The sequence below is a fragment of the Hoplias malabaricus genome, chromosome X2 (assembly GCF_029633855.1).
Source record: "Hoplias malabaricus isolate fHopMal1 chromosome X2, fHopMal1.hap1, whole genome shotgun sequence".
In the NCBI taxonomy this organism is placed as follows: domain Eukaryota; kingdom Metazoa; phylum Chordata; class Actinopteri; order Characiformes; family Erythrinidae; genus Hoplias; species Hoplias malabaricus.
The window spans coordinates 11,234,201-11,248,842 of NC_089819.1; the positions used below are offsets into that span (position 1 = coordinate 11,234,201).

The window sequence follows — 14,642 nt, forward strand, 5'->3', positions numbered from 1 at the left end:
CTCATACTAATCAACCATATGCAACAGATGTGGTGGATCTCCATTAAAATGCAGTTTTCCTTTACATTTTTTCGCAAACCAACCTGGAAGAAAGGTGTGTCCAGGTCAAAATGTTCATTAAGTTTCTCGTAACTCCCGCCAGAAGTCCGGAGGCCAAACATGTTGGCAAAGTAAAGCAGCCGTGGGACCATGGAGACTAAAATCTGAGCTACATCGCTACACTGTTTACCCCGGGGGGGGGGTAAGTGAGAGAGAGAGAGAGAGAGAGAGAAAGAGAGAGAGAGAGAGAGAGAGAGAGAGATGTAGTGATGGAGAGAGAGAGAGATGGCAGGTGTGTGGCATGTATGAAAGAGGTTCTCAGAGTCCTGGCCCTCACACACTTCTTCTGACCAGGCTAATCAGTGTTTAGTAGGCCAGTCACATGAGCGCTGCGCTCCACACAGACGTTTCCTAATCGTGCTGAATCAATACCCCCACTGTACTCACTCACACCAATCCTATCACTTTCTGTTCAGATGCCCCCCGCAGGCACGTGAGGGGCTATTCCACACACTTATGCAGGACAAAAAGTAACCCTTCCAGGTAAAGGGTAAATAAAACACACCTAGGTGAACATCAGTGGGTTTTCTGTACAGTACGGGGGAAACATGGCAAGTGAATTCGCCACTGAGATTGCACTTTAGTCCAAGAATAGGTTTAATTCATGTCTGATCTTCTGTTTTTCACTCATTTTCACAAAATGTGTACTACAAAAAAACTACAAATACGCCAAAAAACACTTCATGTGGGAACAAGTAAATGTACTACTTTATAGAATGCGTTTATGGAAATATAATTATCACCAATATTTTCAAGGGAATTAAATTCAATTCCGATTCAAATTCAAATGAAGATTAGGAAAAAGACATTTGAAATCTCAAATATTATTTACCCTTTCAAGGATTAAATAGCATTAGTGCTATATCCCTCATTCTTCTGTGCTGTCATTACTTTCTGCTTACACTTCAGATGTCACTGTGTGGGCTGATTAACGTTTATTAGAATATAATGCAACAACTAAGGATTTAAAAGCAGTTCTCTTATTTTAGCCCAAATCTCATGTAAAATCACTTTCACATTCACTTTCTTAACTGTTCTCTGTTTATATTCTGTACTGTAAATTACTATCTGTAAATGATCTGATGTGTGTACCTGTCTGGTTTGTTTTAGTACGTTGCATGTCATACATGCATCAAGAATTCTTTGTATGTGTAACATACTTGGTGAAATAAAGCAATTCTGATTTCATAGATTTTGTGTTTATAACAAAGCCGTTACTGTATGTCTGTTGCACGTTATTCATAAATATTAATTGTTGCTAATGATATGATTGTCATTAAGATGATTTTGTATGAAAATCATATAAAAATCCCAATTAAAAAGAAAAAGAAAACATTAAAGAGGAGAAAGTATATATGCAGTTATTAACGACACCTGTTACATTCATCCATACAAATGAGCTTTAGGAATCTTGTTTTGGTCAAATTACTACAATTGAATTAAGAAGCAAAAACAAAACAAGATATTGATTATATACGCAATATCATTTCATTATTTTCATCTTTTCATTGCTCATTTTCTAATTCAAGACCCCCCCTCCCTCTCTCGCTTTCAGCTCAAACAAAGGAAGCCTCTATAGTCGGCTCTAGTCCCTCCCCTCCACTTCACATAGTGGGATAAAAACAAGAGTCAAACAAAGAAAAAATAAAACAAAATAGGTTTCATTCAGGAAATGCATATTGGAGAAAAAGGAGAGGACATATCCAGGTTGATGTAGGAGACATTTAGCTTCATGCCACAGTAAAGGAATTAGTGGGACTTGAGTGATCTTTTGAGATGATAGATTAGTCTGTGTTATCAGACAGAATGCAGTTCACTTGTCTGGCCCTAGAGGGTGCTCAAGCATTAACAAAATCCGGCCCAAACAGGTGACATCACCATATAACCCGAGCACTCTGGGATCGATTATTATGCCTGCCATTGATCCAAACAGCAACATTACAACAATGTTTAATTAGGGGGATAAAAGAGTGAAAAAGTGCGTGATCACAGCTAAAGTGGTTTTATCACATAATCCTTCATAACATTCTTCAAAATCCTGCAACTTCACCAGCAAGAATGCTTCATTACCATTTTGCCGCAATCTTATAGAAATACTCTTCGGTCCCAAAAAGACAGATGCCATATTTCCATGATATTTACATGATGAACTCGTGCCATAATAACGGCCGTGCCACGAGGACAGCCATACGGCCCTATTGACCACATAGAGTTGCCTTGACAACAGACACTAGTGTGAGCGTGCATATATGTGTGAGTGTGAGTACACACATCATGTTATTTTTTTCGACCCAAACAGAGAGGAAGAGGGAGGGCAAAGGAACAGAACAAAATACCGAAATAAAAAAAGAGACAGAAATTAGAAGTAGAGTGTGGACCATACGTGTCCATACATGTATGTCAGAAAGAAAGAAAGGAAGTAAGAAAGTATAACAAAAAGAAAAAAATGCAAGAAAAAAGAGAGAGAAGAGAAAGAAAAACAGACATAAGGATTACACAGGGTGAATTAAAGACAGATAATAGAAAGAGAATGAAGAGGAAAGGTCGGGATAGAAGGATAGGACAAGAGTATGAGAGAGAGAGAGAGAGAGAGAGAGAGAGAGAGAGAGAGAGAGAGAGAGAATTAATAGAAAAAAAGAAAAATGACGAGAAGGTGAATTAAGGACAAAGGAAGAGAAAAAGAAGAGACACAGAGAGCGAGAGCAGATAGAGGGAGAAAGGACATAAAGAGACAGAGTGAGAGGAAGAGTGAGAGAGAGGGAGGAGAGGCAGAGGCAAGGACAAAGAAAATTGTGGATGACGTAATTGTTGATCCTCACCAGTGAGGCAGACTTGATGGTGGCGAAGCGTTCACGGTTTTTATAGTTCCGAGTCTGAGCTCTGTCGGATGGTGAAGGCCGAGGGTCAGAGCGGTGATCTCGATGAGCTCCCTCTTCACGAATATACTGATGATCCTATAAACACACACACACACACACACACACACACACATATTCAAACATAAACAAAAGCACATTGCAGTTACAGAATCTGTAGGGTGTACATTGACTGAGAGGCCGGTTTATGAGAAACATTTACCTTCACACCTTGGCCATTTTTCCTGTGCACAATAACACATCTATGTCTGATACACACACACGCCAATATCACTGTGCTGAGAATGGTCCACTACCCAAATAATAATGTGGAAAAAAAATTGATGGGTCCTATACTTGGGACACCTCCCTACATGCTCAGAAAAAAGGACACATTGTTTCTTTAAAGTGAAGAAATAAGTAGAACTCCCTTTTGATGTAGTTCCTAAACATGAGTGTCTTCTGTATATTTATTCAAACAAAAAAAGTCTATTTAACCTTAAAGTTTAATTTAAGTGGACTTTATTCTATATTCAGTGTCCTGACTCTTTCAAGCACATATTTATTCTTCTAGGGTTCTATCAGGAAAATTATCATATAGCGATTACCATATTACATATATCTACTCTATATATCTATTACATATATATTACTCATATCCTAATGAGATGTAAGGCACCAACAAAGTGGTAAACCATGCCATGATTTTTATAAAACAAATAATATTTCTGAATAATCCTGTCAACTTTCAAAATTCACTGGCATCTTCAGTCTATTGCTTTCACATTGCACTGTTTGTGTTCATTTACTACCAACTAAAAACTTTCAAAGATTTCCTCCCACGTTCAATACGAACAAAATCACGGCCTTAAAATAGCTGCATTAATCTAAGTGTGACACAGATTTGGCCTTTTAAGCCACAGAAACCCTGCCTGTAGTCCTGCTCACTACAACACCGTGTGTGTGCATGTGTGAGAAAGCAAGAAAACAGAAAGGAGAGGCCATGTGTACAATTACAACATTGTTCAGTCTTATTACATTCACCCCCCAGTTCCACATTCACTTTCCTGACCATCTCAAAATGACCTCCTCACTCAGCTCATACACACCCCTGCTGTTCTATACAACACAAACTAATATCAGGGTTTTCATTTAAAGCTTCTTTGTGAGAGTAAATAATCCAGTTTACATAATTTTTCCAAAAATATTTCATTAACAATAACAAAAACACATTACAAACACTACACTGTTTGCAGTCACCTAACTCACACGTGTTATGTTCAGACAGACATTTGCACAAGATTAATAATTGAATATAAACTTCCAGTACTTGTTACCTACATTAGATCTGTAGCTTTAGTAGTTCCAAAACTAAAAAAACATTAGCCACTAAATAGGCCTTGGCTGATTTTCATTTGGTTTAAGGCAGAAAAAAACTGTGTCAATCATTTAATCAAACACTCACTGAATGATATTTCTAATAATACCAGCAGTAAAAACTGTTAACGCATTGTTGTGGCGAGGTGGTCAGTTTAGACAGAAAATAACAGTGACAGTGTGAATTCTATGACGCAGCAGCTGTCTGCTCGTGTCTGTCTGGTTCTGTATTTACACTGACATCCAGAACCTCTGGACACAGAGGGTCACACACTTCAGCTCACGTCACACAGCGGATTTCAGGACGCAGCTGGTGTGTATATTAAAAAAAATGGCTTTTACTTGGGGTGGAAAAAATAATTATTATTTGCCTTGGGCAAATAGTTGTTCATTTTGCATGTGGAATTAAGCAGCATAATCTATGCAGAGTTCTATACAATACGCTCCACAAATATTGCTAGCCCAGGTAAACATAAGCAGAAATGTAAGAAACTTATATAAAAGTGTGTACTCCCATGTTTTGTACCTTTTTATGGTGCGTGGAAGACTCAAGAGTGTTTTCATACTCTGGATGCATAAGGGCCATATCAGTGCATGAGTCTTCAGGACACTCCTGCAGGCTGTTAATACTGCTGCTCTGACTCCCCGTACTGACCGATGTACTGGGCACTGAGTGATTACTGCCTAGACTATTACCTTTACACCCGGCCTGGTCATCCTAGAGAGCAAGAGAGCAAGACAGCGAGAGCGAGAGAGAGCAAGAGCGAGAGAGAGAGAGAGAGAGGGGCAAAGTGTAAGAAGGGGGTTAATATAATGGTGAATTAAAACTTAAAGAAGTGAAAATTATTTAATCATAATAAGAGAGAGAAATATATTAGTGACAGATCTGGTCACATTTCATTATTATATATTATAATTATTTTTTATTTTATATTCGCTAGCATGAAAACGATGAACTGAAACACATGACAATCATGCAAATTAAGCCTATCCAGATGTTACCTTTCAGACAGATATAATGAGAGATACACACATTATTTTCAGAGATATTTTTTATATTTACTTATTTAAGTATATATTTCTTTATATTTAATAATTTCATATCTTTCTTCCATCATCTCTTAAACAGATATGGAATTCGCCTCATTACTATAAACCTTTAGGGCCTAATTAATTCACTATTGTTGTTCAAAACCCACCCACCTGGATATTTATGTCAGCTCAAGCATGCATGTTTGAGCCCAGGGAATTAAAGCATTACAGTGTTTCACTGTGTCAACCAAATCAAGCTCTGGCCCATGCCAAAAAAATAAAAATAAAAATATATAAATAAACAAATAATTCAAGGGTCCGCTAGCAGGTTATAAATTCCCAGCACTGTATTGTGTAGCAGTGGACGTTCATGTTCAGAACTGATGGAACTACATCCAATACCTTGAATCAATTGGAGTGGCATTTGTGATGTAGAACTAATCATCCAGCATTAGTATCTGACCTCTCTAACGCTCTTGCGGATGAATGCACTCTAAATGCCACAATAATGTCCCACATCTAGTGTAAAGTCTACCCAGAAGAAGAGAGTCTATGTTCAGCAAACAGGAACAGACTACATTTTAATGCTCTTGATTAATGAATGCACCATTGGATGAGCAGGTGAACAGACAGCGTAAGCTTTTAAAGCCATATTTAATCAAAAGATACTTGATTGAGAATTGTATTTCGGGAAAAGTGCAAATGCAGCAGGATTGGTCCGCTGATGTTTGCTTCCAGTTTCTAAAAATAGCCAAAAAATGGAGCAACTGTGCGCTTGTAAAAACGTTCTGCTTCAGTACTTTAGCTTGTATAATGATTCTCTACAAAACATTATTTGATTAACCTCACTCGGCTCACTGGAGTGACTATGGATTTCACTTCACAGCATCTTGGGGCTTTACAAAATAATAATTTTAAATATATAATTAAAAAAAAAAGTGTAGATGGGGTAAATATTGTAGAGTTGTTGAAGACTGCTGGGCTACTCTACATTGGCCTAAGGAAACAATTCTGAAAATAATCCACATTTTCTGTCTAACCCCAGATGTAGTCAATCAATGACTCATGAGCATTCTACTCTATTGGCATTGTTTTCAATAGAGATCTCTACTTATATTTAAATCCGTGAAATATATGCACATTATAGTAGCTGAATTCACTCATTAGAAAGGCTGTCTAGATAGGCTTGAACTTGCACAACTGAGAGCATGAATGTATGTGAGGTGTGAAGTGTTATTAGACTGAGGATCATTTAAATTTGTTCAGACATGCTGGGTAACTATGATTACATTTTTGCTAATCTTGTCTGTTATGTTCTATATAAGTGAAATGAACGTGTGTGTGCGCGCATTTTAAAACCCCACCCTATGTATACAGGTTGTCTTTTTCCCCAAATTAACCCTTACACCTAACCTCTTTATATACAAATCTTAATCTCCACTCACCAGCAAGTGCTACATTAGAGGTGATCTCAAAGTGATTTAGTGAGTGCATAATTTGTTTATCAGTGCCAGGTTCCTCATAGCAGAAAGTTAATTTCCCACAATACTTTGCATCTACCTCCTCTTCCTCCTGTGACTCTCCCATTGGTCCATTGTGTTTCTCTTGGTAGAGGATTTTTTTCATCTTTCGATACTGCAGGTTGTCCAGCTCACGGACAGCATCCTTAGTTCTCTGGATAAGATCCACCAGGACCCTCGGGGGACGCTCCCGACGCACAAAATCATGCTGGAGAAACAGAAAGGAGGGGTAAGAGGGTGAGTAAGTAAATGAATATGAATGAACGCATTAACAGCTTAAACATTAACAGGAGCCTCTTATTTATGCTGAGTTAGGAATATACTAAATACTAAAAAAACAGATGCTTTAAATTAATGAACTGTAGACATAGGTGTTCACTGCAATGAAAAACACTGTCACTAGGATGGGATGCTCCAGAGCAGCCATATGGGAATTTAGGCTCACTATGCACCATGCAGTGTCAGCTAGAGGAGTATAAAATCCACCGCACTGGGCTCTGGAGCAGTGTTCTTTAGAGTGTTGAAGCAACATCTCCAGCCTTTGGGAGTAATTGGAGTCATTAGCACATGACCTAACTCATTCTTCTCTGGCCGAATGCAATCAAATCCTTACAGCAATGCTGCCTATTGTGTACAGTCTTTAAAAAATGAGTGGTGGCTCTACAGTAAAAAGGACAACAAACTCCATATTCATTCAATTAATTTCAAAAGAAATATGGAATGGGAAGGTTCCTACTCTACATATGTTTATGAATATATAACTAAAACTTCAAAAGGTTTTGCATTCATAATAATTAGAATATGCAGAAAATCCCACTGTGTTTGTGAAGAATCCAACAACAAACTGTTCCCTGGAATGAGAAATTTCCTCTACGTTCCTTGTGGCAAGGTTCAAATGTGCCGTCCCAGTTCATTTACATTTAAAATCATCCCTTTTTTTTAACAGTCATTTAATATGAGTGGTTAATAAAGGAATTATTACATCACATCCTCTTCAAAGAAGTCTTGATGAATGTGAAATAAAAGCCACAGTGTATTACTCTGATCATATTGTGAATTACGTCATTTTGGGTCAGCCCGCCACTCGCTAGATGGCACCGCTGTGTAATGTGACCCTGGGTGAGCATATGGAGGTTTGAAAGAGGCGTTTGGTTAAACTGGGGCTGAGAGGCTTAAGCTTATTCAGTGAAAATTAAGTCTAGACTCAACCCAAATGCTCTACCCATTTGTACTCATTGTGAACCCTTCATTTTGCCTGCGCTACTAATTGTCATGGAGGCAAACACATGGTCCCCTACTGTAAGAATATTTAGCCTGTCCTAATCCAGCACATCTGATCCAGATAATGAGTGTATACATAGGCTTCTGAACATCTGAGAACCCTCTTGAGCTTCTGGTTACTTCAGATCCAGGATTTTATTCCAAGTATATATGTAAATGTAAGACTGGAATCAGGCCTTTAGGGCTTGGATGCTTTGAAACTGCCCTTTTCACCCAAATACAGGTTAATGTTACTGTAGGCGATTTAAAACATGAAAAATAAATAAAATCCTGAAATTAAAACATGAGCAAGAATATTGTCCGGCTTTGTTTTAGCAGCATCACAGCAACCTCCCTTGCCACCATCTCACGCTCTCTCATTTATCCATAGGCACTTGAAAGTTCAACATAGGGCTTGGATGGGGAAGGCACATGAAATGTAGTGCAAAGCTTGAGAAATTAGAAAATTCTGTAATAAATGTTAGGCTTTGCAATTATACTAGACATTTAAACAAGATTTTGAAGACCAGGGAGAGAATAAGGTCAGATGTAAAGCAGCAGCTGCTAGCTGGATTTTAATGTAAACAACTAACAAAGCTATTGTTAGCTATTTGGAAAACATTAAGGAGCTTTCTCCTGTAAGTGATCATAAAAATGTAGAATTAATAGGGTAAATATTTTAATACAAGACAATCCCCCCCCCCCCCCCTAACAAGAGTTTTTTTCATTAGTGCCTGAATTAACGTCTTTAGAAATGTACGCTGTTTATTACAAATTACAAATACAAAACTGTCCATTTACCAAGTGATTCCAAACTTTTTTCAGTAGAATATGGTGAGGGTAGTAGGAATGACTCTCTACAGACTTGTGGCTTGGCAACCTGATGATCTACCAACCTACATGGTCTTACTCACACTGCTCAGACACCTACTCAACATGCGGAGGAAAGCTCCAGGCCATACGCGATTTCATCAGCAAACATATTCAATTTTATTCACACAGTCCTTTTCAAAACTGACAGTTTTACAATGATCTGGGGTGTAATTCCTAATGAGCAAGCCAAGGAAAACAACTAGAGCTGGACAATAAACAATATTGTCACCAAATAAGCCTTTTGTTCACACTGTCAATTTTTTGGTGACGCTTCCGAGATGAATCCTATATTCTTAATGATGTATTATTACACAATAGCTGCAATATGGCCAAAATATTCCTTTACAATCCCATGCATAAACCTAGTTATAGTTTCTATATGCATGGTGATTCATAAAGTATGAATATATGACAACATATAATCAGGTTTTAACATCAAATAACATCTATACAAAAGAACAGTAAACATTGTAACATGTTAACAATATTTTGTCTGCAGTTTCTTAAGTCACATAAACTTGTATAAAAAGGGTTATGAAAATTATATTTATGAATGCATCTAAATGCAATGTTGTTATGCCAGGCATTATAAGGCAACATATGCCATGCAATGCTGTATAAATGCATTTATAAATTTTCAGTTTGTGTTGTGGGTGATCACCTGTCATTTACAAAAATAATGCATATTGTTTCAGTCACCAAAGATATGTACAGAATGTAGTGTGGAAGTCTAAATTACCCAGTCTTTTGAAAAGTTGTTCAGACTTACAATGTTGTGTAGTACACCTAAGGCTTAATTCAAAGCTGTTGGTGTTCAAACATTTGGAGGAGAACACTAACTACTTATACTATTACATCAGATTCAGTAAAAGGTGACTAACAGTGAGTCCCCACCCGGATTAAAAGAGAGGACAGTTATGCTCTGTTGGACTGTGGGTGGCAGATGACTTGAGATATGACCAGGGAACAAACTTTCCTGAAAACAAGGCAAGGGCTTAAATGGTTGCACCAATTGAGAGCCAACCAAATTAAGATACTTTATTGCAAACCAGACTAACCGGACACATTTGAAACTTCCAAACTACTACCTTTTAAAAAAATCATGAAAAGCAATACACTGAATGTATTAAAAGAAACAAGTAATTTATGATTTTTATTTAGTCTGAGCTGGCATGAATTTCTCACACAGATTATAATTCTATTTTACATTTACATAAAAGATAGCTATCTGACAGCTAGAAAACAAAATGTAACGTGAAGTTTGCGTAGTATTGGCTGATTGCAAATATGAGATAAAATAATACGATAAGAAAAAAAGAAACTGGTGTGCAGTAGCCTTCGGGTAATGATAATGGCTAACAACTAGCAGCTCAGTCTGCTTCCTGTTAACCTAGATAAGCATTAGCCTTTCCAAATGGACATCTGCGGCTGACTAGCCCTGGAGAAAACTAATCTAAGGGATTATTCACCTAGAAAGGAGGAAACGACAGTCCCAATCCCAATCACATTCTTAAGTTTTTTGGGGAGACAGATGCTCTCCTTTGTTCATGTGGAACCTGACTTCTGATATTAACCTTGATGCAAGTTGTAGGTCAGAGGGCAGTTTAGGAAACTTGTGCATGGAGATGGGGGAAATGCCTGGAATATGGCATTGTGAGAAAGCTTGAGTCAGATTAGTGACCTGTTTTCTTCCTCCTAAGGAGCTTGGAGGGCCAGGGAAGTGGGTTTTAGCATAAAGAAAAACAGGATATGTTTAGTAGAGATCTTCAAGTACACACACACTTTATATAATGTCTATACCCTGAACTTAGTGTTGCAATAAACATAAAGAACCAACTAGAGTAGTATTAACTAGAGGCACACTTGCAGGGCTGTGGAGCAGTGGAATTGTGTTTTCTGGTGTAATAAACCATGATCCAATATCTCTGGGATTAGGTAAAACGGTGTTTGTGATCCATAACTAATACTCTAACCTCTGTATCTGATGTTTTATGGGCAGAATCAGGTTCTAACTTGCAAAGTTACAACATCTAGTGTAAGGATTCTCAGAAGAGTACTAGTGACAAAGTCCTTATTAATTATATCAATGTCTATTAAAATCTCAATTCTATTTCGTATGTGATGGAAATGTGTAGTACAGTGATATTATTATTATTATTATTACTATTATTTTCAATCTGCTCTCATGTACCTTTTCACACTTTTTCAGAGTGTAGTTATTTGTTATCCTCCAATAGCGTGACTAGCAAGAACATAAATCTCTTAGCACTCAATAGGATTATATTTGCTACAGGAAACAATAAAATCAACATGAAAAAGTGTATTTTTGTAACAATTCCAGACTAGATTTTTGTCTAAATATACTCATGCATTTTCTTCCCTGACAACTAATGTAACACTTCTTACAAGGAATGTTTAATTTGTGAATTTGTTTTGTTTTCAGTAGTGCAAACGTAGCTAATAAATAAAGGGAGCTTATGTGCATTCATTAGCAACACTGGTGTTTAGCTGTTAATCTCAAAAAAGGCTTAATTATGTGGTTTACATTTATGGCATTCGGCATACACTCTTGTTCAGAGCAACAATGCTAATCAGGTTATATGCTAATGTAGTGTTAGCAGTCCTGCCCACTTGCCTATAATATATTATGTTCGTGTCTGACCTGGTAATTAAACCCTAGGCTGCTCTGTGAAAGGGCACTGGTGTTAGCAACTTTGCTCCTTTAACAAATATACACACATTCTAATACTGTTTGACATGCTGCTGTATTTAAATAAACAAAAGCATATAAGTTTCACTTACAATTATATTTCCAAAACCAGAAGAGGAAAGTAAGCGGATGATATTTTTATTGTGAGGAATTGTAATTGTATGCATGAAATAGAATGTTTGCATAAAAAGAATGATCACAGTCTCAAACTGAAACTGCATAACAATGAGGAGCTGACTGAACAGAAGCCCAATATGCCATAGCCTTATGTAAGCTATGTGATTTGCCTATTTCCTATTACATAAAAAAAAAAAACTACACTGCAATTTTTCTGCTGTACTGTATCTGTTCCAACTTGCAAGAAATATAAATATTAAGAAACACATTGTACTCTGATAATGACATTTTTAAAGCCATTTTATTGCCATTAAGTCCAGTTACCTTTCTCAGCTGCCATTCTCAAGATGTTTTCCTATAAAGTCTCTTTTCTCGTTTTTCAGATGTGAAACCCCACATAAAACTGGTTTGTAACTCACTCGTGTTTAGCAGTATAAATGAATGTTCCCCACAAGGTGGTGCAATAGCAACCAAGTGTATTTTGATGCTGCAATATCTCTCCTCTGCATAGATCATTACCACAATTTGGGTTAACATCAAATTGTAAATTAGATATTTTCCCCCCAAACTTTTCACTTTAATCATAGCTAAACACACTAAAATCCGCACTAGGAGGAGAATGTCGAGTTGGTAAGGTCAAGGGGGGATCCATTTTTGTCTTGTGGCAGTGGAGTCATAAGCCTCCTACCCAAACAGGCAGAAATAAAGTGGAGCGGCAGAGAGATGTCCTCCTACAGCGATCATTTGGGTGATGTAGCAGCAAAAGGATTATGTCAGATGTGCATGCACCAAACACACACACACGCTTCTATTGACCTCCATAGATGCAGCTGACACAGGAAGTGAGGGAGTGAATAAGAGAGGATTCACAAAATATTCTGTGGGTTGACTCTGTGTGTGTGTGTGTGTGTGCATGCTCGTGAGTCAGCAGGAACAGATGAGTAAGGAACACTGTCAAAGCAGGAAGCAATGACTGATGTGGTGCGGAGGAAGTCCACTCACCCACCACAGTGTATGTGCACTAATGTCATCCAACAAACGGTCTATGGATTACAACTAAATTAGCTACTTCACAATTTACGAGTACTGAAAATAACAGTATAAAACAATATGGTAATTACTTTTACCTTTAGTAAAGTTGAGTATTGCTTACATTTTTTTAATTACTCAATTGTCACCAAAACAAATTGTGAATGAACGTTCTCCATATATATCATGAGGGCCTTTTCTTCTAAGAAATTTTTGGACATGTGCTACCTGCAACAGCTGACTGTAAATTTTACTGAACGTGACCAGTGCAGTAACTATTTTGCCAATGCAAAGCTGATAAATAACACCTAGAATTCTTCAGATATCTTTGGAACACTATGCTGCACAGATTTAGTCAGTTCCATTCTGAGCAGCTATCTGCACTTTGTTACAAATATAATTCTGTGTAGCAAGTTTCAGCAGTCTGACAGAAAACACCATACGTGCAAATAACATGGGAGTAAAAAGTGATTCAGGAGGACATATTGCTGAAGAAGTGATATCCTAATGACAGTTTTTTAAGCCATGGCCTTAAGTTTAGAGAGGTGGGCTCGAGACTCTTGAGCAAGGCACCTAACACCCAGCTGTTCCCCATACGCTATGGCTGGCTGCCTGCTGTTCCAATTGTGAGTGTATGTTCACTGCCCCTAGAATGTGGCTAAAAATTGCTCACTAGTGTGTTTGTGCATTCACTACCTCAGATGGGTTAAACGCAAGTAAAGAATTTACCCAAGTGGATGAGGAAAAAAAAAAAAAAAAATTTTTTTACATCTTTACTTCCTTCCTGTGGGTGTTTTTAACTCGGACAAAAACAATCTTTTGTTGTTGGTCATGTTGCATGATAAAAGACTCTTCCTGTTAAAGTAGGTGATTCTTCACCATGTCAGTAGCAAAACGCATATTCTCTGATGACAGAGTAATCTGTATTAAGAGGCTATGGTCAGGTCATAACAGTGTGTAAAAGGGGTACTTTCCAATTAAATATTTTTGCATGATTAAATTATTACAATGTAAAAAAATGTTTTTTGTGGATTAGCTTGATGTGTGTGTTCTGTTTTTAAAAAAAGGAATCATAGTTTTTCAAAGTGGTGTTTACTGTGTGTGTCTGTGTCTCTGTGTGTGTGTGGTGTGTGTGTGTGTGTACTCACCCGCAGTAGTTCTGCTGAAGAGGGTCTGTCCTGAGGTATCTTTAGTAGGCAGTAGTCAACGAAGCTCCGGAACGCATCCGACCTTTAAAAGACATCATGCAAAAATATGTGTGTGATTAAAAGTAGAATCCAAAGAAACAGGAAACCTGATTATATTGGTCTAAAGAAAATAAGTATTTAAGTATAAAAGAAAGAAACAAATACACGTTTGTATTTATAACTAATTAAAAATATAATACACATGCTACTGTAAATACACAGACCACACATCTATATCCTGCATTATAAAATGTTATGTCAGTTTTTATAAACATTACATGCCATTGTGGTGTCAATGGATTAACTTTGATCAACAACTATAGCCTGCTCTCACTTATAGAGACACTTGATAAGATACTGACACCAGAGACAATACTGGAGTCACCTGGGAAATGTCATTGTGTAAAGTGTGTAAGTGTGTGCCTATATACAGCAACAGCAATAAATATCACCAGTACTGGTGGATTATTCTCAGGCTGCAGTAACACAGATGTGGCGGTGGAGTTTTAGTGTGTGTTGTGTTGGTATGAGTGGAGCAGAGCAGATAGAGCAGCACTGATGGAGTCAAAGCCGTAGATTTGAC

The 14,642-nt window shown here is 37.5% G+C and overlaps 1 protein-coding gene across 2 annotated transcripts in view; it reads right to left on the reverse strand.

Annotated features, from left to right (window-relative positions):
- The window catches only part of LOC136676579 (serine/threonine-protein kinase TAO3-like), a 72,425-nt gene that overhangs the window by 12,004 nt on the left and 45,779 nt on the right, over window positions 1-14,642 (reverse strand). For both annotated transcript variants that reach the window (XM_066653680.1, XM_066653679.1), the window contains exons 11-14: window positions 14,021-14,102; window positions 6,924-7,091; window positions 4,858-5,049; window positions 2,919-3,053 (exon numbers count right to left, since the gene is read on the reverse strand). In XM_066653680.1, the coding sequence (XP_066509777.1) occupies window positions 2,919-3,053; window positions 4,858-5,049; window positions 6,924-7,091; window positions 14,021-14,102 (577 nt within the window). The remainder of the gene's footprint in view (window positions 1-2,918; window positions 3,054-4,857; window positions 5,050-6,923; window positions 7,092-14,020; window positions 14,103-14,642) is intronic.